Source organism: Pseudogymnoascus destructans, assembly GCF_001641265.1.
Source record: "Pseudogymnoascus destructans isolate 20631-21 unplaced genomic scaffold scaffold_19, whole genome shotgun sequence".
NCBI lineage: Eukaryota > Fungi > Ascomycota > Leotiomycetes > Thelebolales > Thelebolaceae > Pseudogymnoascus > Pseudogymnoascus destructans.
The window spans coordinates 196,713-224,323 of NW_020167538.1; the positions used below are offsets into that span (position 1 = coordinate 196,713).

General features: G+C 48.5%; 5 protein-coding genes across 5 annotated transcripts; 3 read left to right on the forward strand and 2 right to left on the reverse strand.

Moving 5' to 3' along the window:
• Positions 1-11,505: 11,505 nt before the first annotated feature.
• Positions 11,506-12,829, forward strand: VC83_06664 (uncharacterized protein). Its single transcript, XM_024470256.1, has 5 exons — positions 11,506-12,014; positions 12,062-12,371; positions 12,422-12,477; positions 12,527-12,635; positions 12,684-12,829. Exons 1-5 carry the CDS (start codon positions 11,599-11,601, stop codon positions 12,714-12,716), a joined length of 924 nt encoding a protein of 307 aa, XP_024321635.1. The 5' UTR covers positions 11,506-11,598; the 3' UTR covers positions 12,717-12,829.
• VC83_06665 (uncharacterized protein) lies at positions 12,830-15,316 on the forward strand. The gene is made up of 2 exons (XM_024470257.1): positions 12,830-13,375; positions 13,441-15,316. Exons 1-2 carry the CDS (start codon positions 13,189-13,191, stop codon positions 14,439-14,441), a joined length of 1,188 nt encoding a protein of 395 aa, XP_024321634.1. The 5' UTR covers positions 12,830-13,188; the 3' UTR covers positions 14,442-15,316.
• Positions 15,317-15,512: 196 nt separating this feature from the next.
• Positions 15,513-19,718, forward strand: TEF3 (translational elongation factor EF-1 alpha). Its single transcript, XM_024470258.1, has one exon. The coding sequence runs from the start codon at positions 16,876-16,878 to the stop codon at positions 19,486-19,488; it is 2,613 nt and encodes an 870-aa protein (XP_024321633.1). The 5' UTR covers positions 15,513-16,875; the 3' UTR covers positions 19,489-19,718.
• Positions 19,719-24,927: 5,209 nt separating this feature from the next.
• On the reverse strand, positions 24,928-25,312 carry VC83_06667 (uncharacterized protein; the record flags this gene model as incomplete). Its single annotated transcript, XM_024470259.1, has 2 exons — positions 24,928-24,990; positions 25,037-25,312. The coding sequence occupies 2 exons, from the start codon at positions 25,310-25,312 to the stop codon at positions 24,928-24,930; spliced, it is 339 nt and encodes a 112-aa protein (XP_024321632.1).
• A 244-nt stretch (positions 25,313-25,556) lies between these two features.
• NUF2 (kinetochore-associated Ndc80 complex subunit nuf2) lies at positions 25,557-27,296 on the reverse strand. Its single transcript, XM_024470260.1, has 3 exons — positions 27,140-27,296; positions 25,904-27,079; positions 25,557-25,844 (listed from the first exon to the last, which is right to left on the reverse strand). Exons 1-3 carry the CDS (start codon positions 27,236-27,238, stop codon positions 25,731-25,733), a joined length of 1,389 nt encoding a protein of 462 aa, XP_024321768.1. The 5' UTR covers positions 27,239-27,296; the 3' UTR covers positions 25,557-25,730.
• Between the last annotated feature and the right edge of the window lie 315 nt (positions 27,297-27,611).

The following is a 27,611-nucleotide window of genomic DNA, read 5'->3' on the forward strand; positions in this document are numbered from 1 at the left end:
CCAGTCTTGGTTCTTCTCCTTTCTTCTTTCAAAAAGCCTATCATCAAGTCTGACAGCTTTCTCTATAAGCGTTTGAAGTGTTGTAGGGCGTTCTTCTTTGCTGAGTTCATCCTTAATAGAGCTCTTGAGCCCTTGGTAGTAAGTGAAGACTAAGGCTTCTTCATTCCAAGTCAAGTGAGAAGTGATTCTCCTAAATTCTGTTGTATACTGAGCAGCAGAGGTCTTTTGACATAGCTTCTGTAGCTCTCTTTCTGCTGTAGCAGTTTCGTTGATGTCTCCAAAGGTCCTGGTAAGTTCCTCTTGAAACTGGTCATAAGAGGTAATCAAAGGTGTAGTGGTATTTTGGTTGTTGCCACTAAGTCTTCTAAGATATGGCTCAAAGAAGTTGAATGCAGATCCACGGAGGTAGCTGGCAGCGAAATAGATCTTCTGAATGTCTGAGGTGAACTGATGAGGCCTGAGGGTGAAGTAGATGTCCAGTTGCATAAGAAATCCCTTCAACTTCCTCCTGTCTCCATGGTATAAATCTGGTGTTTGCACTTTAGGAAGTGCACCTGGGGTACTCGAAATAGCCAGAGGAGCTGTGGGAAGCTCTGTATGATGTGTCTGAGTTGAAGATTGTGTTGCTGAAGTGTTGGCTTGAAAGGTGTTTTCCAAATTCTCAAGTTTGTTTGCTATAGTTTGTATAAAGGCAAACAGTTGTTGCATCTGCTGTTCAGCAGTAGTTGTAGGAGCTTGGTCGTCCTCCATTGTAGTATCGAAGTGCTGCTATAGAAATAGTTGAAGCTTCAAGCAGGCAAGGTGTAATGGTGGGTGCACCAGATATGAGAATCTAGCCACCCAAGGAAGGGATGAATTTACTAAGACAACACACTGTCTTAGGAAACAGAGCCAAAGGGTTGTAGCTTAGACTATTCCACAACGCAGCAATCAGGTGTATGATGTGGTGAAGTGGTTTAGACAAGTTGCAACAAATGTTGAGTCTGAGAACTCAGGGGTAAGTCAGAGGTTAGCACCTCACTGACTTTTCAAAAAACAGAGAATAACAAGATCAATGCTTGGAAGCTTGGAAAAGACGTAGAAGTATGTGCTAGTCGATTTACTGTATTGTCTGCTTGCCCTTTCTTAAAGAAAGGGCAATCCTATTTATGCCAAAGGAGTGTAGTTCTCTCATTTTCCATGACTTTCCATGACTAACCAGGCTTGGTAAATGTATTAGAAATCAAGTGCGACCCACAACTAGCTTGCTAATCATGTAGTGAACGTAAGAGAATCCCATAGAACCATCTCTTGGGTTCCTAGCCTATAGGAAGTGAAAAGGAGGTCCAAGGTCACAGTACCTATAGACAAATTATGTCAGAACTTAACCAATCTTGTGGGTAACTAAGGAGCGATGACGTGTAATGAATCATAGAGGGTTGTAGAAGCTTCTAGAGCTATCGTTCATGTTCCTAGGCCTCTAGTTGGTAGAGATATGCCATGTGGTAGTATTGGCCCACCCCCTTAAGGAGGAGATTTTCTTAATAACTTGTTCAATGAGTGTCCAAATGATATGCCGTGATGTATGTAGCATAAACAGATGTAGTAGAAGAGTTTGCAGCAATCGTTGAGTAGTATTGCTTCTGTTGTTGGTGTGATAAGCCAAGATATGTATGGTGACTTGTAGGTTTGAGGAGGAGATTTCTAAGTTTGCTCTTGAGTTTGATAGCAAACTGAGTGCAACGAATGTCAGTATGACACTTCCCTCCGAACCCTCTCTTTTCGGGGACGGCCTCGGGGGATTCGGGTGACTGGGGGGTCACAGATTCCTCCTAAGGCGTCAGGGTCTATCGAAAGACCCTCGACAGAGACAGGAGGCAGAGGCAGTTGATACTGCCTCTGCCAGCACGCGGCAGACAGCTCTGTCGGAAGAAAGGGAGTCAATTGACTCCCTTGTCGAAATATAAGAGTCATGGCGTGCCCACAAGGCACGCCATTCTCTTGGTATCTACGGCAAGAACAAGTTCTTGCCGTCAGGTCAACGAGGTAGATCCTGCCATTTGGCTGGACTACCCGTGCCTCTGTTAGGGAGGATATCTGGAGCCCATTGCCATGGGCCCAGTTCCTCCCCTCCTCCACCAACCTAGTGAGGAGAGGAGGCCATTGCCCTTTAGCAATGGCCTCCACAGCCAAAAGAGAGCGCTCCGCACGCTGGGCCATCACCCGGTGCCAGAGCGCATCGAGAAGCTCCACGATTGGGAGCTCTCGATCTGTGCGGATGAGCTTATTAAAGCTCTCTGCAATATTTGAAGTATCGTGGCCATATCGACGGCCACGAAACTTCGCCAGAGCCCACCGTTCGGGCTCGGCACCATAAAGGTATGCTGATGCTTCGGGCTTTAAAGCCCGAAGCTCCTCCAAAAGCCCGTCGAATTGGGCCACAGTTGTGGCCCGGGCAATCTTCCAGAAGAGGGGTAGAAGGCCCCTCCCAAACCGCTCTGAGAAATTCTCAGAGAGGTGACGACAGCAATGAGCTATCACCACCTGCGGAGAGAGAGTTCTCTCCGCAATAAGAAGCCCCTTGTCTCTATCAGAGACAAGGGTGCTTGGCTCGCTCACGAGCTCTGGGAGGGACCACTTGAGGTGGTTCAAAAACCACTCCCAAGAGTCCGCGTTCTCCGACTCGGCCACTGCCCAAGCAAGTGGCACAATGTGGCCGTTAGCATCAATGCCAACAGCCACAAGAAGAGTAAGGATGAAACGGGCCTTTAAGAAGGTCCCATCCACTGCAACAAGCCGGCGTGAGGCTTGGAACGTGGCCCTGCTCTCCGCAGGGCACACAAAGATCCGTTGGAATCGGTCGTGTCGATCTCGAACGAGATCAACATGAACTCCTAGAGCAGATGCTTCCAGGAGGCGCTTATATGAGGGCAATAGCTGAAAGCTATGCCTCTGCGCTCCAATATCCCCTACGAGAAGGCGTAGCAACGATTGCTGTGCCCTCCCATAGAGAATCCCCTCCGCGAATCGAACGCGGAGGAGCTCAACAATCTCCCTTGGCGTGGTCTTCTTCGACACCCGTAGGTGTCGAGAGACCACGCCGTCCAGCCATTCTGCCTTTGAGGAGGAGGCAAACTTCTGCTGCCCCCTCCCCACGCAAGTGTGTGCCCCCTCAACGACGACGAGCTTCCATTGCTCGTCGTCAGGGCTGGCTCGGACACGCCAGGCACAGCCCTCCTCGGGACAAACGGCCGTTGCCCGGTCTTTGTCCCTCCTCTGGAGCCGCCAGGAGAACTTCTCCTTGATGGCCCAGTCGTCTAGGGCGCGGGACCAAGCGTCTAAGTCGAGGAACTCGCTGCCGTCGACAGGGACAGCGAGTTCGGCCAGCGAGGCCATCGTCAGATGCGGGGGCGGGGGCGGGGAGGCGGGAGTTTGTGCCTCGCGCGAGGGCTTCCGAGGGGGGTTTCGAGGGGTCAGAGGAGCGAGGGAGAGAGAGATCCTAGGAGGGGTCAGCGGGGCTCTAGATGGAAGGGGGAAGAGGGAGGAAAGGAGCTTCGGGGGTCTCAATTAACCCCCGACTTACCGTACAATTGAGTTGGCAAGTGTTGCCAGCTCAATTGTTTTGAAAAGGCCACATGAGAGTACGTGCTCTCATTGGCCTGTTGCGGGTTCCGAAAGGGGATAAGCGCTTGCCGGGTAGATGGCGTTTTTTCACCTTTGTACCGGATAGATGGAGTTTTTGCCCTAATTTCAATTCCACTAACGTACATGTATAACGAACTGGCCAAACAAGCGAACCGGCCAATCCATTTTACACCTTAAATCACGAATTTCATAACTTAATATCTCAACAACCCTTTAATAATAAGTTATAAAAATATGTACTTAGCCTTGTATAAGCATTTAAAGTACTCTATTTGATTTTTAAAGCAATTAGTATTGTAGTTATTAAGATATTGAGTTTTAGCCCCCACTTTTGACCTAATTCTTAGTATCTTAATAAATACAATACTAATTGCTTTAAAAATCAAATAGAGTACTTTGAATGCTTATAAAACGCTAAGTACATATTTTTATAACTTATTATTAAAGGGTTGTTGAGATATTAAGTTATGAAATTCGTGATTTAAGGTGTAAAATGGATTGGCCGGTTCGCTGTTTGGCCGGTTCGTTATACATGTACGTTACGTGTAGTAGCAATTATTACCTTACGCATATTTATGAATGATTCATATGGAGAAATTGAAAAGAAGCTTGGAATCTCAGCTAATTCTGTTGCACGTATATGGCAACAAACTGTGGAAAAGGCAGGAAATACAGACATTCTTAAACTTCTTGAACATCTCACCTAAAGCCTCGGAGTAGAAAACCTCAAACAATACAGAAAGATTCTCAAGAGTCATTACGTGTATGCTCTTTACTTCTGGCAAATCCATTTGATACATTTCAACAAGTTATTGATAAGGAAAAATTACCATTACCTTTAAATGGAGGTATTTCGGGAGTACTACAATGACCCACCTCCTGTGCACAGTGTTATGGCTAAGTGCTAGTGCTATGGCTAGCGCTTACGGCTGCAACCTCACGTGATGGATAACATTGGATATCATGGATATTATGTTATCCATGTTATCCATGGATATCCCTTTGGCACGACGCCACTATATAAGTAGATAGTATTTCCTTAGATAGGAGCTTCGTGCTCAACTTAATATAGTATTCTTTACAATACTGTAACGTGTTACTTGGAAAGCCTTTGTGTCTAATCGCCTGCCTCCTCTGTCAAGTCAACCTTACGCAAGGAACCTCTGTGTCTTCTATTGTTTAGAAGTCAGCGTTACGCACAGACCCTGTACAGACTTTTGGGCTGCACGAGTAGTTCTTAAGAACTACAACATAGCACAAAGATTTAGACTAGGTCTTTATATCATAACATTCTACTGGTCTAATTACTCTAAAGCTAGAATAAATAAATCTACATGTATATACCAAGCTGTACACAATACGTTAATGTCTAGCCAAAACGTAGCAGAGAAACATACCACAAGAGATAATAGAGGCATGGCTAATATGAACAGCTTTAGCTTCAATGTAGAAAATATGTGAAGGTGCATGTATGCAAGACTTAATTAAGTGCAAGAAAACCTAAGTAAGTGACAGCAGGACTTAACTAACAGGACAACTTAAACAGCAGCAAGAATGAAGCGACAGCATAAGCGGCACCATAGAAAGAATGTAGGGACGAGACAAATATATAACTATAATATTTCACACATAACTAATTATATATAATTAACACTTACTGTTTGCAGGGTTAGCAAAACTATTCAACATATTCTTATAAGTATTTGAGTAACTCGAGTAACTCATGAGTATCATGAGTATTTGTGCTAACCCTACTTATGTCACACGTTATTCAAATTGCTACCCCTAACTGTTTGTTATGCACAATGAGATATGGTAGTCAAGATTGTAGTCGAGATTGAAAAGGAGTAGGAATAATTCCTAGCTATTTATTATTAGCGTCTATAATTTACAAATCGCTATCAGCCTACACTCCTGTCATAGTAATTCATCTAAGACTATATAGGTTTCATTGTGTCGTGTAACCTACCCCTCGTACAACAACCATAATTATGCCACTAACTTAGAGGGCTTTAGCTCTAATTAATGGGAATCAACAGCCTAGTAGCCAATTAAGCCTATACTAACACAGGCAGATTATTAGGTAACATAGGCAGATTATTAGGAGGCAGTTAGAGGGTGCAACACTGTAACGCTGACTTCTAAACGATAGAAGAGTCACGGTTCACCAAGGCATAGGGCGCCAGTTGGGTATTATGAATTAAACTCAATCTAGAGAAGGAAGGAAAGAGAAGAGGAGCACTCGAGCAGTGGCTCGATCTATATACAGCTATGTTGTTGTGGAGTGAATTCTCTTTAGCAAGACCATGTCATACTGACATTCGTTGCACTCAGTTTGCTATCAAACTCAAGAGCAAACTTAGAAATCTCCTCCTCAAACCTACAAGTCACCATACATATCTTGGCTTATCACACCAACAACAGAAGCAATACTACTCAACGATTGCTGCAAACTCTTCTACTACATCTGTTTATGCTACATACATCACGGCATATCATTTGAACACTCATTGAACAAGTTATTAAGAAAATCTCCTCCTTAAGGGGGTGGGCCAATACTACCACATGGCATATCTCTACCAACTAGAGGCCTAGGAACATGAACGATAGCTCTAGAAGCTTCTACAACCCTCTATGATTCATTACACGTCATCGCTCCTTAGTTACCCACAAGATTGGTTAAGTTATGACATAATTTGTCTATAGGTACTCTGACCTTGGACCTCCTTTTCACTTCCTATAGGCTAGGAACCCAAGAGATGGTTCTATGGGATTCTCTTACGTTCACTACATGATTAGCAAGCTAGTTGTGGGTCGCACTTGATTTCTAATACATTTACCAAGCCTGGTTAGTCATGGAAAGTCATGGAAAATGAGAGAACTACACTCCTTTGGCATAAATAGGATTGCCCTTTCCTTAAGAAAGGGCAAGCAGACAATACAGTAAATCGACTATCACATACTTCCACGTCTTTTACAAGCTTCCAAGCATTGATCTTGTTATTCTCTGTTTTTGAAAAGTCAGTGAGGTGCTAACCTCTGACTTACCCCTGAGTTCTCAAACTCAACATTTGTTGCAACTTGTCTAAACCACTTCACCACATCATACACCTGATTGCTGCGTTGTGGAATAGTCTAAGCTACAACCCTTTGGCTCTGTTTCCTAAGACAGTGTGTTGTCTTAGTAAATTCATCCCTTCCTTGGGTGGCTAGATTCTCATATCTGGTGCACCCACCATTACAATATTCGAAGAACCTGTCTCAGAACTGTTACGGTCACTACAAGCATGAAATCCAATTCGGTGTGGTTTCGAAGCAGTAGAGGAGCACATAGCGAGTTACACTATAGTGGGGGATGGTAAGGGTGTAGGGTTCAGGGTCGATGCTGACCTGTTGCAGTGGAAGGATCAGGGCTAGGGTTGGGATAACCGAGTTGGGCCCGTTTCGGGTACTCAAGGAAACAGACTCGACGGGGTTCCCCCTTCATCTTTTTTGTATCCTTCGTAGTAGATCTATAGGATAGCATCCGTTTAGCCTCCGACTCGCACTCTCATATGCTATTACTGTGAGCTGGGTGCCCTGTGTCCTTACAATGGAAGGGCATTTGTGTAATGGTGGGTGCACCAGATGTGAGAATCTAGCCACCCAAGGAAGGGATGATTTTACTAAGACAACACACTGTCTTAGGAAACAAAGCCAAAGGGTCGTAGCTTAGACTATTCCACAATGCAGCAATCAGGTGTATGATGTGGTGAAGTGGTTTAGACAAGTTGCAACAAATGTTGAGTTTGAGAACTCAGGGGTAAGTCAGAGGTTAGCACCTCACTGACTTTTCAAAAACAGAGAATAACAAGATCAATGCTTGGAAGCTTGTAAAAGACGTGGAAGTATGTGATAGTCGATTTACTGTATTGTCTGCTTGCCCTTTCTTAAGGAAAGGGCAATCCTATTTATGCCAAAGGAGTGTAGTTCTCTCATTTTCCATGACTTTCCATGACTAACCAGGCTTGGTAAATGTAGTCGACATAAGAGAATCCCATAGAACCATCTCCTAGGTTCCTAGCCTATAGGAAGTGAAAGGAGGTCCAAGGTCAGAGTACCCCTATAGACAAATTATGTCATAGACAAATTATGTCATAACTTAACCAATCTTGTGGGTAACTAAAGAGCGATGACATGTAATAGAGGTTCGTAGGAGCTTTTAGAGCTATCGTTCATGCTCCTAGGCCTCTAGTTGGTAGAGATATGTCATGTGGTAGTATGAGTGATGTCATGTAATGAATCATAGAGGGTTGTAGAGATATGCTATGTGGTAATATCGGCCCAGTAACTAAGGAGCGATGATGTGTAATGAATCATAGATGGTTGTAGCAATTGTTGAGTAGTATTGCTCTTGTTGTTGGTGTGATAAGCCAAAATATGTATAGTGACTTGTAGGTTTGAGGAGGAGATTTCCAAGTTTGCTCTTGAGTTTGATCAAACTGAGTGCAACAAATGTCAGTATGACAGGTAACTAAGGAGCGATGACGTGTAGAAGCTTTTGGAGCTATCGTTCATGTTCCTAGGCCTCTAGTTGATAGAGATATGTCATGTGTAGTATTAGCCCAGTAACTAAGGAGTGATGTCATGTAATGAATCATAGAGGGTTGTAGAGATATGCTATGTGGTCATATCGGCCCAGTAACTAAGGAGCAATGACGTGTAATGAATCATAGAGGGTTGTAGCAATCGTTGAGTAGTATTGCTCTTGTTGTTGGTGTGACAAGCCAAAATATGTATAGTGACTTGTAGGTTTGAGGAGGAGATTTCTAAGTTTGCTCTTGAGTTTGATAGCAAACTGAGTGCAACGAATGTCAGTATGACAATATACAATTACAGTTAACCTAATATGCACTAAAGGCAAGAGCCTACCCTATACACCATAGGGAAAGTCATACACAGAAGCAGAGCAATGCCTTATACTCCACTACATATGCCTAAACTAAAAGGATACATACTAAGAAGTGAAGGATGCTTGTAATGATACTTGCTTAACATCAATGTTACAGCTACTATAACGTGATGTCATGGTTATGGGGCTAGTAGGGCTAGACTATGGTAACATGACAGAATAGCAGGAATAGCAGGAATAGTTAGAGACTTTGCTATTCGAACTATTCCCTAGGGCATGCACATGACAGAATAGCAGGAATAGCAGGAATAGTTAGAGACTTTGCTATTCGAACTATTCCCTAGGGCATGCACATGACAGAATAGCAGGAATAGCAGGAATAGTTAGAGACTTTGCTATTCGAACTATTCCCTAGGGCATGCACATGACAGAATAGCAGGAATAGCAGGAATAGTTAGAGACTTTGCTATTCGAACTATTCCCTAGGGCATGCACATGACAGAATAGCAGGAATAGCAGGAATAGTTAGAGACTTTGCTATTCGAACTATTCCCTAGGGCATGCACATGACAGAATAGCAGGAATAGCAGGAATAGTTAGAGACTTTGCTATTCGAACTATTCCCTAGGGCATGCACATGACAGAATAGCAGGAATAGCAGGAATAGTTAGAGACTTTGCTATTCGAACTATTCCCTAGGGCATGCACATGACAGAATAGCAGGAATAGCAGGAATAGTAAGGTGTTATAGCTACGGTAACATGACGTTAGTTATAGGGCTAGTAGGGCTAGGCTCTAGTAACGTGACCTAAGAAGTTACAAGGCTAGTAGGGCTAGGCTGTAGCATGACTAGGCTAGTGGATAGTTATAGAAACTAGTAGATATTAGATAGTTAAGCTATCTATAAACTATCTAGATTATCTAGCTATCTATCAACTATCCGGATTATCCATAAGGCATGATGCTACTATATAAGTAGATAGTATTCCCTTAGATAGGGGCTTCGTGCTCAACTTAATATAGTATTCTTTATAATACTTGTAATGGTGGGTGCACCAGATGTGAGAATCTAGCCACCCAAGGAAGGGATGAATTTACTAAGACAACACACTGTCTTAGAAAACAGAGCCAAAGGGTCGTAGCTTAGACTATTCCACAACGCAGCAATCAGGTGTGTGATGTAGTGAAGTGGTTCAGACAAGTTGCAACAAATGTTGAGTCTGGGAACTCAGGGGTAAGTCAGAGGTTAACACCTCACTGACTTTTCAGAAACAAGGAGTAACAAGATGAATGCTTGGAAGCGTGGAAAAGACGTGGAAGTATGTGATAGTCGATTTACTGTATTGTCTGCTTGCCCTTTCTTAAGGAAAGGGCAATCCTATTTATGCTAAAGGAGTGTAGTTCTCTCATTTTCCAAGACTTTCCATGACTTACCAGGCTTGGTAACTGTAGTCGACGTAAGAGAATCCCATAGAACCATCTCTTAGGTTCGTAGCCTATAGGAAGTAAAAGGAGGTCCAAGGTCAGAGTACCCCTATAGACAAATTATGTCATAGACAAATTATGTCATAACTTAACCAATCTTGTGGGTAACTAAAGAGCGATGACATGTAATGAATCATAGAGGTTCGTAGGAGCTTTTAGAGCTATCGTTCATGCTCCTAGGCCTCTAGTTGGTAGAGATATGTCATGTGGTAGTATGAGTGATGTCATGTAATGAATCATAGAGGGTTGTAGAGATATGCTATGTGGTAATATCGGCCCAGTAACTAAGGAGCGATGACGTGTAATGAATCATAGATGGTTGTAGCAATCGTTGAGTAGTATTGCTCTTGTTGTTGGTGTGATAAGCCAAAATATGTATAGTGACTTGTAGGTTTGAGGAGGAGATTTCCAAGTTTGCTCTTGAGTTTGATAGCAAACTGAGTGCAACGAATGTCAGTATGACAATACTGTTGTTACGATGGTCACAGATGTAAGGATTCCTTCTCGTCTCTCATTCTAGGGAGTAGACTCCGGGTAGCCGCGGGGTCACGTGTGATCATTTGGGTGGCCTAACCGAGTCGGAACCGAGTCGGATGGGTTTCAGATACTTGAGAAAATCGACTGACGGGGTTCCCCATCATCTTTTTTGTATCCTTCGTAGTAGACCTATAGGATAGCATCCGTTTAGCCTCCGACTCGCACTCTCATATGCTATTACTGTGAGCTGGGTGCCCTGTGTCCTTTCATTATACAAAAAAGATGATGAGGAACCCCGTTGGGTCAATCCCCTTAAGTACCCGAAACAGGTCCGACTTGGCTAACCTGCCCTAACTCTCCCCACGTGACTGTAACCTGCCCGACTCCGATCCTTTCCGTCACTGAGGGCGGAGGCATCCTTACATATTTGTCGCGCCTTTTGTTGAAGTAGATCACCAGTTGTAAACCCTCCATTCAACTCAATTCGAAGTTGCCAAGTAAGAAGAAGCTTTTCGACTTCAGGCCAGTTTCCAGTTCGTAATCGTGCTCTGTTGGTATTAGGAGCTTCGTCAAGGCTGTCAAAGTGATGGCTGAGAGACTCAGAGACTGTCGACTGGCTAAGTTTGTGGTTATATTGCTGGAGGAACCATTCGATACACTGCTTTTGAGTTGGCTTTTGATGTTGTTTCCGAGCCCAGGCACGAAGGCACGGCGTTGTTCGAGTAGAATAGGCTGCTTTCGAGGCATTCTGAAGGTCAAGAAACACACATTGGTTGATGGATAATACGATAATTGGAGGCAGAATGACGATTATCTTGAATATCGGACAATATATGGTGTTTTGATTCGGTGCGAGAAAATATATCGCACAATTGAATATATCTGCTAACCGAACATCGTCTTAGCGGCATTTGACTGTATATGCACCCACTTCTTATGACGCGATTTTGGTAGGACTTCCTACCATCCGGGTACGCGCGGGGTTCAATTTGCCGACTATCTCACCCCCACTTTCGATGGCACCAACTGCCCTTTACAGTACACGATCCAACTTGATTTATAAACCCCGCCTACCACCCCTCTCTCCAATTATCCTGCGAGTCAAGCGTCACATTGTTTACATGCCACCAGCTCGCATCCTAAATACCCTCGTTCGCTCCGCCCTACTTCGCAAACCTGTCCCCAGTGCAATACAACCAAGCTTTATCAGTCCGACACTCCTACGCGCTATGTCTGCCTCGGCCATGTCAGGCCGCCTCACGGGCAAGACCATTGTCATCACCGGCGCCTCCTCCGGCATCGGCCGCTCTACCGCGATTGAGTTCGCGCGAACGGCACCTAAGGACCTGAAGCTAGTTCTTACAGCCCGCCGGTTGGAGACACTCGAGGAGGTCGCAGCAGAAATCAAGAAGGAGGTCGGAGATGGTGTCAAGGTACTGCCATTCAAACTGGATGTTAGCCAGCCGGAGGAGGTGAGGACGTTTGTGGAGCGTCTGCCTGAGGAATTCAGGGAGATTGACGTACTGGTTAACAACGCGTTCGTGGTCCCCAATTGATGCGTGGACATTGCTGACGATGCTACAGGGGACTGGTCAAGGGAGTAGCACAGGCGCCGTCCATTACGGAGGAAGACATCAATGTCATGTTCGCGACCAATGTTACGGGACTCATCAACATGACGCAGGCCGTGCTGCCGATCTTCAAGAAGCGCGAGGAGGGAGGCAAGGGTGATATTATCAACATAGGCAGCATCGCTGGCCGGGAACCATATGCGGGAGGCAGCATTTACTGCTCTACAAAGGCGGCTGTGAAGTCTTTTACGGATGCTTTGAGGAAGGAACTGGTTGCTACGAGGATCAGGGTTATCTCGGTTGACCCGGGACAGGTCGAGACCGTATGCCATCCTATCTCCGCAATGGATGACAGACTTACTGATTATTATAGAACTTCTCCGTTGTCAGGTTCTATGGTGATAAGTCGAAGGCTGATGCTGTTTACGCGTAAGTCTGCCTCAAAGTACAGAGAAATCAAGGTTCTGATAATATATAGCGGCTGCGAGCCATTGACCCCCGAGGACATCGCCGAGATTATCGTCTTCGCCGCAGGTCGCCGAGAGAATGTAGTAGTCGCGGATACCTTGGTTTTCCCTAGCCATCAGGTAAGACACCCTTATAATATTGGTAGACGTTAGTACTGATTTTTATAGGCCAGCGCCGGCGTGATGCACAGGAAGACTTAAGTGACAGTTGTTAAGTTGGATTGTAAATGAAGCCAAATAATTATTAGATAACATTAGAATATTAGATAAAGCAATCTAAACATTGGCGACGTGGAATTGAGTTTTTATCGTGGATTATGAATAAGTTACCCGTCTGGGTTGGGTTTTGTGCCAATGTTAGGAGCTTTAGATAAGATAAATCTACCCCGCTATCAGCCCCAGGCAGCTCTTGCCGCCTCATCGTCATCATCCCATAACCCAATCGCTAGCCTAACCTGAGCTGCCTAAAACATACTTTAAAACCTTAACTCTTTTCCAACTCTGAAGATATTTCGCTGGTCGCTGGTACGCCTTGAGAAATCATATCTGATAACAACTGCGTCGTATTTCAACGTCCCATTAACACCACTTCAACTCCCTGCGTCACTTCAACGTCAACATCAACATCACCTTGCAACATTTATACAGCTCGACAACTATATAACCCGCCACCATGGCATCAGACCCCTTGAGCGTTGAGAGCATCATCGGCCATATGGCTGAGGCCCTTCCAATACATGAGCAGGGCGATACAGCTTCAGACCTCAGCTCCTCATATGAAGCCATCGCACTCTTCGCCCACGCTTGCATGACAGCCGTAGGCTTCCGCATTCTCGGCTTCTCAGAAGGCCAAAAAATAGGTAAGTTATCCCTTCCTCCCATCATCTCAAACTCTCTGAGCACCTTACTAATTGCCACCTCCCAGAATCCGAGCTGGCCGCCGTCGCCCCGCGTCTCTCGCCACGGTGGAACGACTCCTACGGCTCCTACTCCTTCCTCTACGCCCACTCCCAATCCTCCCTCCAATATGTCGTCAAAGTCGACCGACTCGGTGGCAAAGCCGAAATCCGCGGCCTCGGCCTCGGTGATGAGCGCATCACCCGCTTCGAAATCGTCGCCAAAGACTACATCTCCTCCTCCGCTCTCCCTTTGCGCATCCCCTTCACCGCCGCAGGCATCGAAGACCGCGACGACCTCCCCCGTAAACTCAAAGAGATCTTCATCTCCGAGTCCCGCATCAAAGACCTCGCCTCCATCTTCAAAACAACAGTCATCCAGAAGCTCATCCCGGGCCTCAACAAAGAAGGCTACGAGGACACTTCGGCGCGCCAACAGTCACAGGATGACAGAGAAGAGGCCTACGCACGGCGCAACCCCCGCGAGGACCCGCTCACTGACCCCGGTCTTCCCGAACCCGCGCGCCCTTACCCCTTCCCGCTCCGCGACCCCCTTAATCCGCCACCGCGGGGTCCCGTTCCCGATTTCCCACCGCCGGGGTTCGAGGATGAGTATGAGCTCCAGCGTCCACCACGAGGGATGGGCGCCGCGTACCCCGGCGGTGGAAGGAGTCCGTATGGGATCGGTGGGGATGATTTGAACCCCCCAGGTCTTGGGCCACATGATCCGCTCCGGGGAAGCTTTATCCCTGGGGGAAGGCCGGGGGGGTTTGGAGGTATGCATCCGACGTTTGATGATCCGTTGTTTGCAGGGAGGAGGAGTGGAGAGGGAGGTGGGTTTGATCCCCAGGCGCCGGATGGGGCGAGGTGGGATCCTATTGGGCCTGAGGAGGGGCCGAGGGATCGGATGGGGAGGGGGAGGGGAGGTGGTGGGTTCCCTGGTGGAGGTGGTGGCCATCAGGGAGGGCCAGGGGGGAATGAGAGGCCACCGAATCCGTTTGGAGGGTTTGGGAATAATGATTTCATCTGAGTTGTGAGAAGAGGGGGATGGTGTAGGGAGTTACGTTAAGTAAGGGGTAGTGTAATGATAACTTATCAAATAATGACAATAAGTATCCAATTTCCCCTCCAACAAATAACCAGCCATATAATCCCACGAGAACAAGCTATTGGGAGACAGCACTAGCTTCGTTAGACCGCTGATCAAGTCCAGCCCCTTCTTCCTTTTCTGCCTCCTCCAGTGCCTCAGCTGCAGAGACGTCGCAGCTTCGAGTCATGAGATAATCACGTGATCTATTTACACAGATGTCTCGCCACCCACTTCCCCGTCTCGACGCACCACCGAACGGAAGCTTCTTTAGTGGATCCACGCCGCCGAGACCCCTTATCGATATCGATCGCGCGCGCACGCCACCGGGCAAGAAAAAGGCGTGGGAAAATCTGGGGTAAGAGCGATCGATGGATGGGGCGATGTACAGACAGTGCTTTTGAGAAGCGAGGGAGAGTGGATTTGGGGGAGTTTACTGTGAGCAGGGGTTCAGTTCACTCCTGAGGGCTGGTGGACTTATGACGGTTGTGTGAGGTTTGGAGGGCGGTGGTGTTTGTGTTTTTTCAGCTCGTGGGAGGGTGCATGAGGCTGTGTTTTGTGTGATGTTGTTGGTCTGGTAGGATGGGAGGCGGTGGGTAGATGTAGAGTACCATTGTTTGACAGAGAATATGTATCTGTGAGGCGGTGGGAAGGGGAAAGATAATGCCGGGATGTAGTCGTCCTTTTTTTTTTTGTCGGAGATACTTCAAGTAAGAGCCGGCAGTAGGATCCGAGATGGAGTGGTGCAATTACTCGTGTCTTCTCGTGCTGTTATTGTTTCCTAGAACGTTTCCCAGATATGAGAAATGATAGGGCGGCAGACTTGGAAGCGGAAAATAGTGGAAAAAGTTTGACCAATAAGAAAGTATTGTGATACCCTCTACCACTAACCACACTCTACCACTACTGCACTACCGCGCAGCTGTTTCGCCCAATAGGGTGCCGTTACTAATATACGATTTTTCATGCGGCGAGCGACACACCACATCTCGCTTTAATTTTTTTGGTTCGCCGCCGCCGCCGCCGGCGTGGAAAAGTGGTGTGGTGGTGGTGGCTGGCCTGTTTGGAAAATAAATAGTGAAACATATAATCCCATACCCCACTAGCTTTTGATCCTCCTTTCCTATCTCTCTCTCTCTTTATTACCCCTCTCCACTCTATACTACTACCCCTTTCTTGCTTTTTGCTCCTCCGGTTCTCCTCCGTTAAGAGTCGCGGTTATAGAATACGATACGATCAATACCCCCCACGAATAATCTCGCCACACTCAACATTCCTCTTCATTCCTTAGCCACCAGAAAAGAGAAGAAATAGACAAAAACTCGACAAAAGGTCTAGAAATCTAGAAAGAACACATACTTCGAAACATCAAAACAACGGGAATTCGCCCCCAGCCGTCGAATCGCAATTCGCCCGATTAGCTCCTCACTAGGAAGTCTTTGCGATACCGAGCCAACGCCGCCTGGCGTTTTCGCGCTAAAGAAATTCTTTCGATACCCACAAAAAACAATTCACCCCCCCCTCCCTTCAAAACACCTCTCCCTCTCTCCCCTCTTTTCGATTCTCTCTCTTCCTTCCATCACCATGCCATCCGTCCAAGCCATGGATTCCTCAAACATTAAGAAGGAGAATGCACAGTCCATCAAGGTTCTTGATGACCTGATGGCAAAGTTGAGCGTGTCCAAGTCGCAAGACGAGGTCAACGCTGTCACCCACAACATTGCCACATTCATCAACGGTCCCATTGAGGAGCAAGACGCCCCTACCAAGTAAGTTGCAAAAGACCTCCTCTTGATCCCGATCTCGAATATTTTACAAAAACTTCTTTATTTGTCTCGCGTCGAGAGATAAACCCTTTATCGGGCTGCTCTTGGTGGGGTCACAAAAATAACCCCATGGGGGCAATCAGAAGAATTTTTCACACTTCGATTTTGCCTCATTTCCCCCCAATGACACATTGCTAACAACAACTTTCTACAGGGCCGTCGATGCCATCACGAAGCAGCTCAACAACAAGAAGGATGCTGCCGCCCGTGAGCGTGGCCTGAACGCCATTCAGGCCATCGCCGAGCACTCCCAGATCGCCGCCAGCGTTGAGCCATACCTCATCGTTCTGCTGCCATCTGTCCTCGCCGCTGTCGGTGACAAGACTCCCGCTGTCAAGACTGCCGCCAACGCTGCTGCTCTTGCCATTGTCAAGGGTGTCAACGCCAACGCCGTCAAGGCCCTCCTCCCTCCCATCATCAACTCCATCCTCACCGCCCAGAAATGGCAGGAGAAGATCACAGGTCTGACCTGTATCGAGGCTCTCGTCGAGACGTCGGCATCACAGCTTGCTCTCCGCGTCCCAGACCTGATCCCAGTCGTCTCCGAGTCGATGTGGGACACCAAGCCTGAGGTCAAGAAGATGGCCTACGGCACCATGGAGAAGGTCTGCGCTCTTATCGTCAACAAGGATATCGACCGCTTCATTCCCGAGCTCATCAAGTGTATCGCCAAGCCAGAGAACGTCCCAGAGACCATTCACTTGCTCGGTGCCACCACCTTCGTCACTGATGTTCACGAGCCAACCCTCGCCATCATGGTTCCCCTCCTGGATCGTGGTCTTGCCGAGCGTGAGACCGCCATCAAGCGTAAATCCGCCGTTATCGTCGATAACATGTGCAAGCTTGTCGAGGACCCCAACATTGTTGCCGCTTTCTTGCCAAAGCTGATGCCCGGTCTGACCAAGAACTACGAGAACTTAGCTGACCCCGAGGCTCGTGAGAAGACCAAGCAGGGTCTTGACACCCTTTCCCGTGTCGGTGCCGTCGTCGATGGCAAGATCCCAGAGCCTTCCCACGCTGGTTCCATCCCCACCGTCCTTGCCATCCTCAAGCAGATCGTTGCTACCAAGCACAAGGATGCCGTTGCCAAGTTCGAGCCATCCCTCTACTACATTGCTGCCCTTGCCGGTCAGCTGATCGACGAGAAGGATGCCGATACCCACAACTGGACCAGCGGTATTAAGCCATACGTCGTTGCCATCGCTGGCGAGACTGATGCCCAGGACATCGTTGACGAGCTCCGCCGCCGTGCCTCCCCAGGTGCCGAGGCCGAGGATGCCGCTGAGGCTGACGATGAGGAGGGTGAGGATCTGTGCAACTGCACCTTCAACTTGGCCTACGGTGCCAAGATCCTCCTCAACCAGACCCATCTCCGCCTGAAGCGTGGCCAGCGTTACGGTCTTTGCGGACCTAACGGTTCCGGAAAGTCCACCCTCATGCGAGCCATCAACAACGAGCAGGTCGAGGGTTTCCCCAAGAAGAGCGAGGTCAAGACCGTGTTCGTCGAGCACGACCTTGACTCTGCCGATACAGAGCAGACCACCATTGCCTGGACCATGAAGAAGTTGGCCGAGGTTGGTGTCGAGACCTCCCAGGAGGACGTCGAGAAGCAGTTGGCCGAGTTTGGCTTCAACGCCGACATGACCAACGGTATGATCACCGCCCTCTCCGGAGGATGGAAGATGAAGCTGGCTCTTGCCCGTGCCGTTTTCGAGGACCCTGATATTCTGTTGCTCGATGAGCCTACCAACCATTTGGATGTCAAGAACGTCAAGTGGCTCGAGGACTACCTGCAGAACTCCCCCTGCACATCCATCATCGTTTCCCACGACTCCAAGTTCCTGGACAACGTCTGCCAGCACATCATCCACTACGAGCGCTACAAGCTTAAGCGTTATCGCGGTAACCTCAAGGAGTTCGTCAAGAAGTGCCCATCCGCCAAGTCCTACTACGAGCTCGGCGCCTCCGAGATCGAGTTCAAGTTCCCTGAGCCCGGTTTCCTTGAGGGTGTCAAGACCAAGGCCAAGGCCATTGTTCGTGTCAACAAGATGAGCTTCCAGTATGAGGGTACCCCCAAGCCCCAAATCACCGACATCTCCTTCCAGTGCTCGCTCGGCTCCCGTATTGCCGTCATTGGCCCCAACGGTGCCGGAAAGTCTACTCTCATTAACGTCCTCACTGGTGAGCTGATCCCAACTATCGGTGACGTCTACACCCACGAGAACATCCGTATTGCCTACATCAAGCAGCACGCTTTCGCCCATATCGATCACCACCTCGAGAAGACCCCATCTGAGTACATCCAATGGCGTTTCCAGACTGGCGAGGATCGCGAGACCATGGACCGCGCCAACAAGATCGTCACCGACGAGGATGAGAAGGCCATGGACAAGGCTTACCGTATCGAGGGTACCATCCGTCGCGTCATCGGCATCCACTCCCGCCGCAAGTTCAAGAACTCCTACGAGTACGAGTGTTCGTTCGCTCTCGGTGAGAACATTGGCCTCAAGAACGAGCGCTGGGTTCCCATGATGACCGCCGACAACGCCTGGATCCCGCGTACCGAGATTCTCGCCTCCCATCAAAAGATGGTCGCCGAGGTCGATCAGAAGGAGGCCCTCGCCTCCGGTCAGTTCCGCCCGCTGGTCCGCAAGGAGATCGAGCAGCACTGCGCCAACTTCGGTCTCGATGCCGAGCTCGTCTCTCACTCCCGCATGCTGGGTCTCTCCGGTGGCCAGCGTGTCAAGGTCGTCCTCGCCGCCTGCTCGTGGCAGCGTCCTCATTTGATCGTCCTCGATGAGCCTACCAACTACCTGGACCGTGACTCCCTTGGTGCTCTTTCCAAGGCTATCAAGTCCTTCGAGGGTGGTGTCATCATCATTACTCACTCGGCCGAGTTCACCAAGGATCTTACCGAGGAAGTTTGGGCCGTTGTTGACGGTAAGATGACTCCTTCGGGACACAACTGGGTGCAGGGACAGGGAGCTGGACCCCGTTTGAAGGGGGATGATGCAGACGAAGTGACCTTCGATGCTCTTGGGAACAAGGTTGAAAATACCAAGAAGAAGGCGAAGCTTTCGTCCGCCGAGCTCCGCAAGAAGAAGAAGGACCGCATGGCCCGCCGCAAGCGTGGTGAGGAGGTCTTCACCGATGAGGATGAGTAAACGGTTACAAAATGGGTTTATATCTTGTTAGTTTTCGGCGTTTAATAAATGTTACTCATGCGCCATGCGAAAGTTTACGACGGGGAGATAGGAGAAGGAATTCGCGCCGCGGGGAATGGATAGAGGTTTTCGCGGTGGAACCTGAGTTTTTATGGATAGAACATAGATCATAATAGACCATGTTTGTTCTGAATTCGTTGTTCTCTTTTGTGACTGATGATGTTTGTGGTGATGAGGGCCGTTTGTGGGGACCTGTCCACGTGACTTCGGTGGGTAAGGCACTGAAAATTGTGCTTAGTCGCACAGCGCCTCAGCACTGTAATTTTGCTTTCAGTGCCTATGAATGAGAATATGCCATATAGGCGCTTAATAGGCAATATTTATTATACATTACTGTTCTCTTTGCGATTAATGATGATGTCAAAAGAGACGAAAGCTTCGCGATCTTCTTCGTGCTCACGTGACCTAGTTATGAGAACTGAAAATTGAGCTTTGCTGCACAGCGCCTCAACATTATAATTTTGCTTTCAGTGCTTATAAAATAGAATATTCCGTATAGCCATTTAATATTTAAATCTACTAGAGCCTATGATCTAAAAATCGCCGGCGACGAGGATGATAACCAGAGTCAGTCCACGCCAGCCGATGCCTCCACCGATCCGTCCCGAGCTACGAATGTGCCACAGGAAGTGGAAGACGACATACTCGCGATTCTTGATAGAGACGAGGTCGCCTTCGGAGATGCCATTGGGGACGACAGGGATGAAGATTTTGTTCCCGGTCCCGACGACAATGAAGGCTCTGGTGAAGGCTCTAGTGAAGGCTACGGTGGAGAAGCTGATGCTGATCCATCATTGCCGGGCGATGAGATTGCCACCAGTAGCGGTGGTGCCGAGATAGCTGCGGAAGGTGGCACGAATCCACCAGCAGCTTATCATATGGCACCAGCCCAGCAAATGTCGGATGACAGATGCAAAGCACACTTCCAGCGCCGTAGGCTTGCGGCGATTACGGGCTTGAAGAGGTTCGCCAAGGGGATCAAATATGATCCAACACGACAAGGGCAAAGGCCAACTTAGCCCTTCAGCTATAGCTTTTGGTTTTTGCTTTGCCGTGTTTCGGCAGACGACTTGATGGAGTCGTACATGGCAGCAATCACACGCAAGGTCCAGCTGCTGCTCGGGCAAGACTCTCTTGCTCCAGCTTCAATCCTATCGCTTGATAGAGACTGGAAGCACTATCATGTTTTAAAGGGAGTCTATATAAACTTGCCATTTGACAAGTCGACCAATATCTACGAGTGTTACATTGGGTCGACATGTTGTACGCCAGCGCTCCTAATAGTCCAGACCATTAACTGGACTATTAGTCCAGACTGCAGTCCAGACTAATAGTCCATAGACTATCGGTCCGGTCTGCGTTTTACAGACCAGACTGATGGTCCAGTCTACGTCCCTCAGACAGACTGTTGGTCCAGTCTATGTTTGTCAGACTGGACGGATGGTCTGGTCTGACTGAAACAGACTGACCAACCGTCTGGTCCAATGATCTCAGACCGACTGTCAGACTAATAGTCTGCCCCAATTTTCCTGCACGTCCTCCAAGCCAATTGAAGCCTGGCCCCTAACGCCATCGTAACCATGCTAGCCCTGTTGGGCTTAGCGATTCTCAATTCCTGTCAGTGGTTAGACTTCAATTGGCTCAGAGAGAGAGTGCAAGAGCTTTTCGGTCAAGTAATTCCAACCTACAGAGCTAGAGGTAAATACGTCTGTCCACGCGACGGTATGAGTGTTTATTTTTCATCATCAGTATATATTTTGGGCCCGGTGCCAGTGATGGAATCGAACATGTGTGCAGCCAGCATTTACTGCAAAACCTATCACAAGTCATGTCTTCTATTGGCGATCTCTCGAGTAGTGCTTCTGGCTGCAATAGCCGTCTAGACGATTCTGACCTTAACTTAGCCACTTCTTCTTCGGCAGCTTCCTCATCTTCAAATCCTAGCGCCCCCCGCCACAGGACATCCCCTATCTGGCAACATTGTCGACTAGAAGAGGGCAGGAATATACCAGCTGCCTGGGTCGATTCCAACGGAAGGAAATGGTGGTATTGCCAACCCTGCTTCGACAGGAAGAAAAGAGACAAGAAGTACAACTGCTCTGGTGGATCGTCCACTATCATCGATCATCTGCGTAAACAGCATGGAATTGTGCTCTCTAAGAGGCAAGACATCCACCGGGAAGCGACGGAAAGCCGCCTTGGAGACATCAGTTCCTTCTTGAGCAAAGAAACCCTGACCTCTACCAAGAGACGCAAGGTGACAGCAGAGGAGGATGCGCTTGACCAAGCCACTCTACGCGAACTATACTGCCGCTACACGGTAGCTTGCAGTCTCCCTTTTGCTCAGGTCGAACACCCAGCCTTTCGTGACTTCATCCGCTATCTTCGTCCGGCTGCCGATGATCTCCTTCCAAGGTCTGGCGATACAGTTAAAACCGACTTACAATGGGGCTATGACAACAAGAAGGAGTTTGTAAAGAGAGCTTTGCAAAATGCTCTTTCTTCGATCCATATTATTCCTGACAATTGGACTTCGCCGAATGGTTTGGGGGTCATTGGTTTCACAGTTCAATTCGTAACCGAAGATCACGGTTTACAATCGCTTGTGGTGAGGATTAAGGAGCTGGAAGGAGAACATAGTGGAGAAAACATGGCCGAAGCCATCATGGAGTTCATACGAGAATATGGAATCGCCACAAAAGTTGGATATTTCATGATGGACAATGCTAGCAACATGAACACCATGATTGACAAGGTCTCTGACAAACTGGAGCGAGAGTTTGATGTTTTCTACGACCCTCTTCCTCACCGGCTTCGCTGTACCGGCCACATCATAAACCTGGCCGTGATGGAATTTCTCATAGGAAAACGGCCGCGGACGACAGGCTCCTATGGTGGGCCGTCCGAAGAGGAGATTGAGGAATGGAGAAAGCGAGGGGCGATAGGAAAGCTTCATAATATCGTGGTCTATATCACTTGGACCCCCCAGAGGCTTCAAACGTTTACTGTTCTCACCGACGGCCTCAGGCTACGGCGTGACAATGACACTCGTTGGAATTCATGGTACCAAATGGTTGAAAGGGCTCTCAGGCCTAAAGTCAGGCAAGCTATCACCGTATTTTGCGCACAAGAGCCTGCTCTACAAGAGGATGCCCTGACTCCGTCTGATTGGGTAACTTTGGCTGAGATTCACAAATTTCTGGAACCATTCCACGACGCAACAATGGCCAACGAGGGCGTTCAAAATTCCATCGCCGACGTTCTTCCCACCATGGATTATCTCCTACACCACATCGAGGCCGCCAGGGAGGCCACCACCATCCCCCACTTGGCTATGATGATGGAGACTGCTTGGGCCAAACTGGCCGACTACTATGAATTGACAGAAGACTCTCCAGTCTATTCAGCAGCCACAGTCTTAAACCCTTCTTTCAAGTGGGCATACATGGAGAAGACTTGGGAAGACAAGACGGAATGGATTGAGAGAGCTAAATCTCGGGTAGGGCAGCTGTGGAGGCAATCGTACAAATCAACTTCTTCCTTGCCGGTTCTTCGACCAGGCTCAGCAGAGGAGCCAACTACGAGGCGGCTAAATGGGTACAAAATGTGGATGAATGAGCAGAAGGCGACGATTTTCAACACAGACGATGACGAGTACGAAGTGTACTGCCGTGAGCCTGTTGTGATGACACCAGACCCGCTGAAATGGTGGCTGGAGGTGGCCCAGCGAAAACGATTCCCTAGCTTGTCATTGATGGCCATTGACATTCTTTCTATTGCAGCCATGTCTTCTGGGACAGAGCGACTCTTCTCGAAATCAAAACTTACGGTAACCGATCAGCGAGGAGCTATGGACGCTGAAACTTTAAATCTCGTAGAATGTCTACGTTCTTGGGACAGCAGCGCCTTGATAGTCCCATCAGATGTGAGTTTTCTGCTTCGTGAGGACTACCGTCAGCTAATTGCAGAGTCCAGTGTCGCTATGTCGATGCGGCTGCTGGGTTCAACCACTCTGATGCATTGGGGCGCGATGAGAGCGGTGGGGGATCAGACACAGTGGAGATGACATAGGGGAGCTTGGAGGTAGAATCGTAGATAGCAAAGGCTACAAGTCATATGTTGTGATTTAGACTAATAGTCCAGACTGCAGTCCAGACTGCAGTCTGGTCTGATGATGACGGACGGACCAACAGTCCAGTCTGGCAAAGACGGACCGGACCGTCCGTCTGGTCTGACGATAACGAACAGACCAACAGTCCAGTCTGCCCATGACAGACTGACGACTAGTCCAGTCTGACCATGACGGACCGACTAACAGTCCAGTCTGAGGTTTCCAGACTGACTGTTTGGACTATTAGGAGCGCTGTTGTACGCTGTTCAAACGTGTCTCACAGCATACGAGAGTTGCCCAGCTATATACTGGAGGTAAGCTCTCAAAAGAGAATGCGAAGAGTTGCATTATAACTACATTTGCAAGCCAAATGTAGCCAGGAACTTCCGGGTCCTTGCTGCATTCCCAAGCAGAAACGTGCGAGATGGTTACGTGCATCTGTTAGAAGCGATCATGATGATCATCCTTCAGTCATGTCCTTGTCCCCTGCGCAATTCGGGATTCATGAATATCGAATCTCATGAGATCATGAGAACTGTGCGCATCGATGCAGTTATCCCCCAAGTCCAGTGGACTGGACTGAATTCTGCGTGGCCAGCAGTTCAGTTGTTTCGCATGGACCGAGTTCCATGCAAAAACAAGGTATGTCCAGGGAAAACTGCGCGGAATGTTGGATTTACACTATGTTATATATGTGCTACGTTCCAGACAAGGATGGGGCATCTTCCTACTGGTATGGAGGTCTATCAGCTCATGTCGGGCAAAGGCTAGAGGCGGTTCGAGCGAAGGCCGGCCCCGACCCAGCTTGTCGAGATTGCGGGAGAAAGAGTCTTTCTTTGCCGTCAAGCATCTCATGCATCACCTTGCGCCAGGAGTGCTTCTCTGTGGCGCATGTGTCATGCAGCTCAAGGCTTACGGGGTTATGCACACGGCAGAGGAGAAGGCCAAGTTGGTCAGAGTATCTGCTTTGATTTCTAGGCGGAGAACAGAGGATGTTCTTTGTGAGAACTGCGCTGTTCCCGAGAGCTCTTAACTCACTCGCCAACACATCTACAATTCTGAAGTTAGCCAAGTTTTGTGCAGTACAAAAACCTCGATGATATCGTTGATTTTTATAGTGGCACACTATGTTTTTCATTTACTCTATAGCTATATGCGAAGGGTCGAAGAAGGATATGTGCTTATTATACAGCATCTCTACATTACAATTTAACTTTTAGTGCCTATAAAATAGAATATGCCGTATAAACGCTATTAGCACATATCTATTAGAGCTTGAAACGCAAGACCTTCGAATCAGTTACTTTGGTGGGAGTATAGGCTGATAGTAACTAATAAATTAGAAGGGAGAGTTAGTAGCCATTGATAATAACACACCCATCCATCCACCAGCCCCACGATCCCTACACATCCCAGCACCGTGTCCACGGATCCCAACTTCCCCTGCAGGTACAGTAGCCAGATTGCTGCCCCGAGCGCGATGTTGCGGCCGGCCATGATGGTCATGAGGACCTGAGCGGCTGGGTTATAGGCCAGAGAGGGGGGAAGCCCGAAGATCGTCATTGCGCGGGAGGGACTGAAGAATGGCATAGTCCCACCGAGGCCCATCCCAGTAGCCACGATCAGAGGGGGAAGGTGGCGGAGGGAGAACATTGTGGATGGTTGGTGTGGAGACGGAGGGCTAACGGCGGTGGAGCGGGAGATCGTTACTCTTGGGAGACGAGTGAATGCTTTTGAGATGGTAGTAGTTGGACAATGGAAGAGAGATGGGGATGGTTGATCGTGGAAGGAAGCAGATGCGGGGATGCGGGGATGCGGGTCTCGCGTCAGCCCTGCCAAAAAAGCTTCATGGCAACGCCAAAGTTTAAAACACGCGAGGAGTATTGTTGCAAAAACAAGTCCATATATTCATTATCATTCAACTTTAACAAGGTATCACACAATCCCCCTAACCTGCAACTTAAGCAACAGCAGTATCCAGAGGTATTCCCAGAACATTACGCTCCCCGAAACGCCGCCCAATTCCTTGTTTATACCTACCCCCCAACATTCTCCCGAACGGACCAAGATCCTACAACGACTGCTCCATCTCCGTGATGTACAGCTTGATGTGCGAGTCCATCTTCAAGAATTCGTCGTGCGCAGTGTGTATCTCATTCTCAATGTTTTCCTTCAGATCCACCATCTATGCAACAGAGTTAGCGTCAAACCTCATCAACCCCAAGAAACCGCATATGGACATACCTTCTTCTCAGTCTGCTCGATCCTCACCCTCCGCCTCTCCATCTCTCGTCCCTTATCTCCCCTCTCCTCCGTCAGCGTTCTATGCACCGCCCTCAACTCCTCCATCCTCTCCTTCGCCGCCTGAGCTTTCTCCCGACTCCCTTCGCGCAGTTTCTCTGTGCGCTCGTTGTACTTCGCCAGCTGCCTCTTGAGAAGCGACTCTTCACGCTCGACCTCGCGCACGTTGTTCCCGCGCTCCGACAGCGCATCGCGCTGCCGCGAGTTCTTGACATTCTCCTCATCCTCCTTCTGAAGCTCCGCTGCCGTCTCCTCAAGAATCTTAGACACAGAGGCGACATCTGTTGATACGACTCCGAAGGTATCGGTGCTCGTCTGGAGCGCTCTTGCGCGGCGGTCGAGACTATCGATATGTGCCTTTTCGTTGCTCAGTGACGCCCCCAAGTCCGTCAGAGTAGCCTGCAGTGCCGCAGGGCTCTGCAACACGTATGGCCTTAACTTCCCGCTCTCTTGCCTCAGATTAATCGCCGTCGCCGTCTTGTCTTCCAACACGTGCGTCAACTCGTCCTTCTTCTTCTGAAGCCCGTCGTATCTTGCCATCACCTCTGTCTGGCTGACTTGCAGCGCCCTCAACCTCTGCTTTAACTCCTGATTGCGCTTCACCTTCTCCGAAACGTGACTCTCCATCGCCTTGCGGTTCCTCCTCATCTCCTCCAGCCGCGCTTCCATCTCCTGGTTCTCCATATACAACGTCTCAATCCTCCCCTTCGTCGTCTCAGTCTTGTTGAAATGCTCATCAATAACGCCAGTCTGACTCTCCCTGAAGCGCACAAAATTGATGATGTAACTGAAGATCTTGCTCAGGCGCTCGTGTGTCGGCTTCTGCAGGTCCTGGAACGAGAAGTCGTGCACCCCGCACTCCTGCAGCAGCTTGCGCAGAGACATGTAGAATCCCATCAGGTTGCGCACATCAGACGGAACCACATCCATATACTCGCCGCAGACATCCTCGGCGGCCGCGCGCATGGCAGGTCCGATGGTGTCGTGCGTCGCGTTCATGAGGAGCTCGGCGAACCATTGGAAGATCTGCTGGATCTGGAGCGGATTCGGTTTCTGGAGGTCGGCGGCGGTGAAGGGGACCCCAATATCGCTGATACATCCTGCGATTTCTTTGTCGGGCTGTGGAATTTCTCGTCAGTTCTTGGACTTCTATGGGCTGCGCGGGAGGGGTGGGATTACCAGGCGCATAAACGCATCGCTCTCTTCTTCTTTTTTCGTGACACGGCTTTTTTGCTGAGATGGCGGGGGAGCCATGCTCATGCGTGAATTGTAGGACATCGTGAGGCTTCAATGCGCGACTCTGTAAGTGTAGATTGTGGGTTGTAGAATCGTTGTCGCATTCAATATGAGTATTCGTGGTCGCTGTTGTTACCAAAATGCACAATGTAAACAAACCGATGCATGGATGCCTGAGGCTATACATGGCCGAGTGGTCTAAGTCGGCTTGGACCGAAACAAAAACCACGTGATAAAAATCAGTATAGATCACGTGCATTCAATTCCTGTTGATTCTCGAATGCAGATTAATTATGATTATATTATTTGTGTTCATTCTGCCTCTTAACTATCCTTGTACCTTTGAAGAGTGAAGCCAGAATGGCAGTAATATCTTCAGCTTGACTGTGTTGTCGAAACAGGAAACATGCGCATG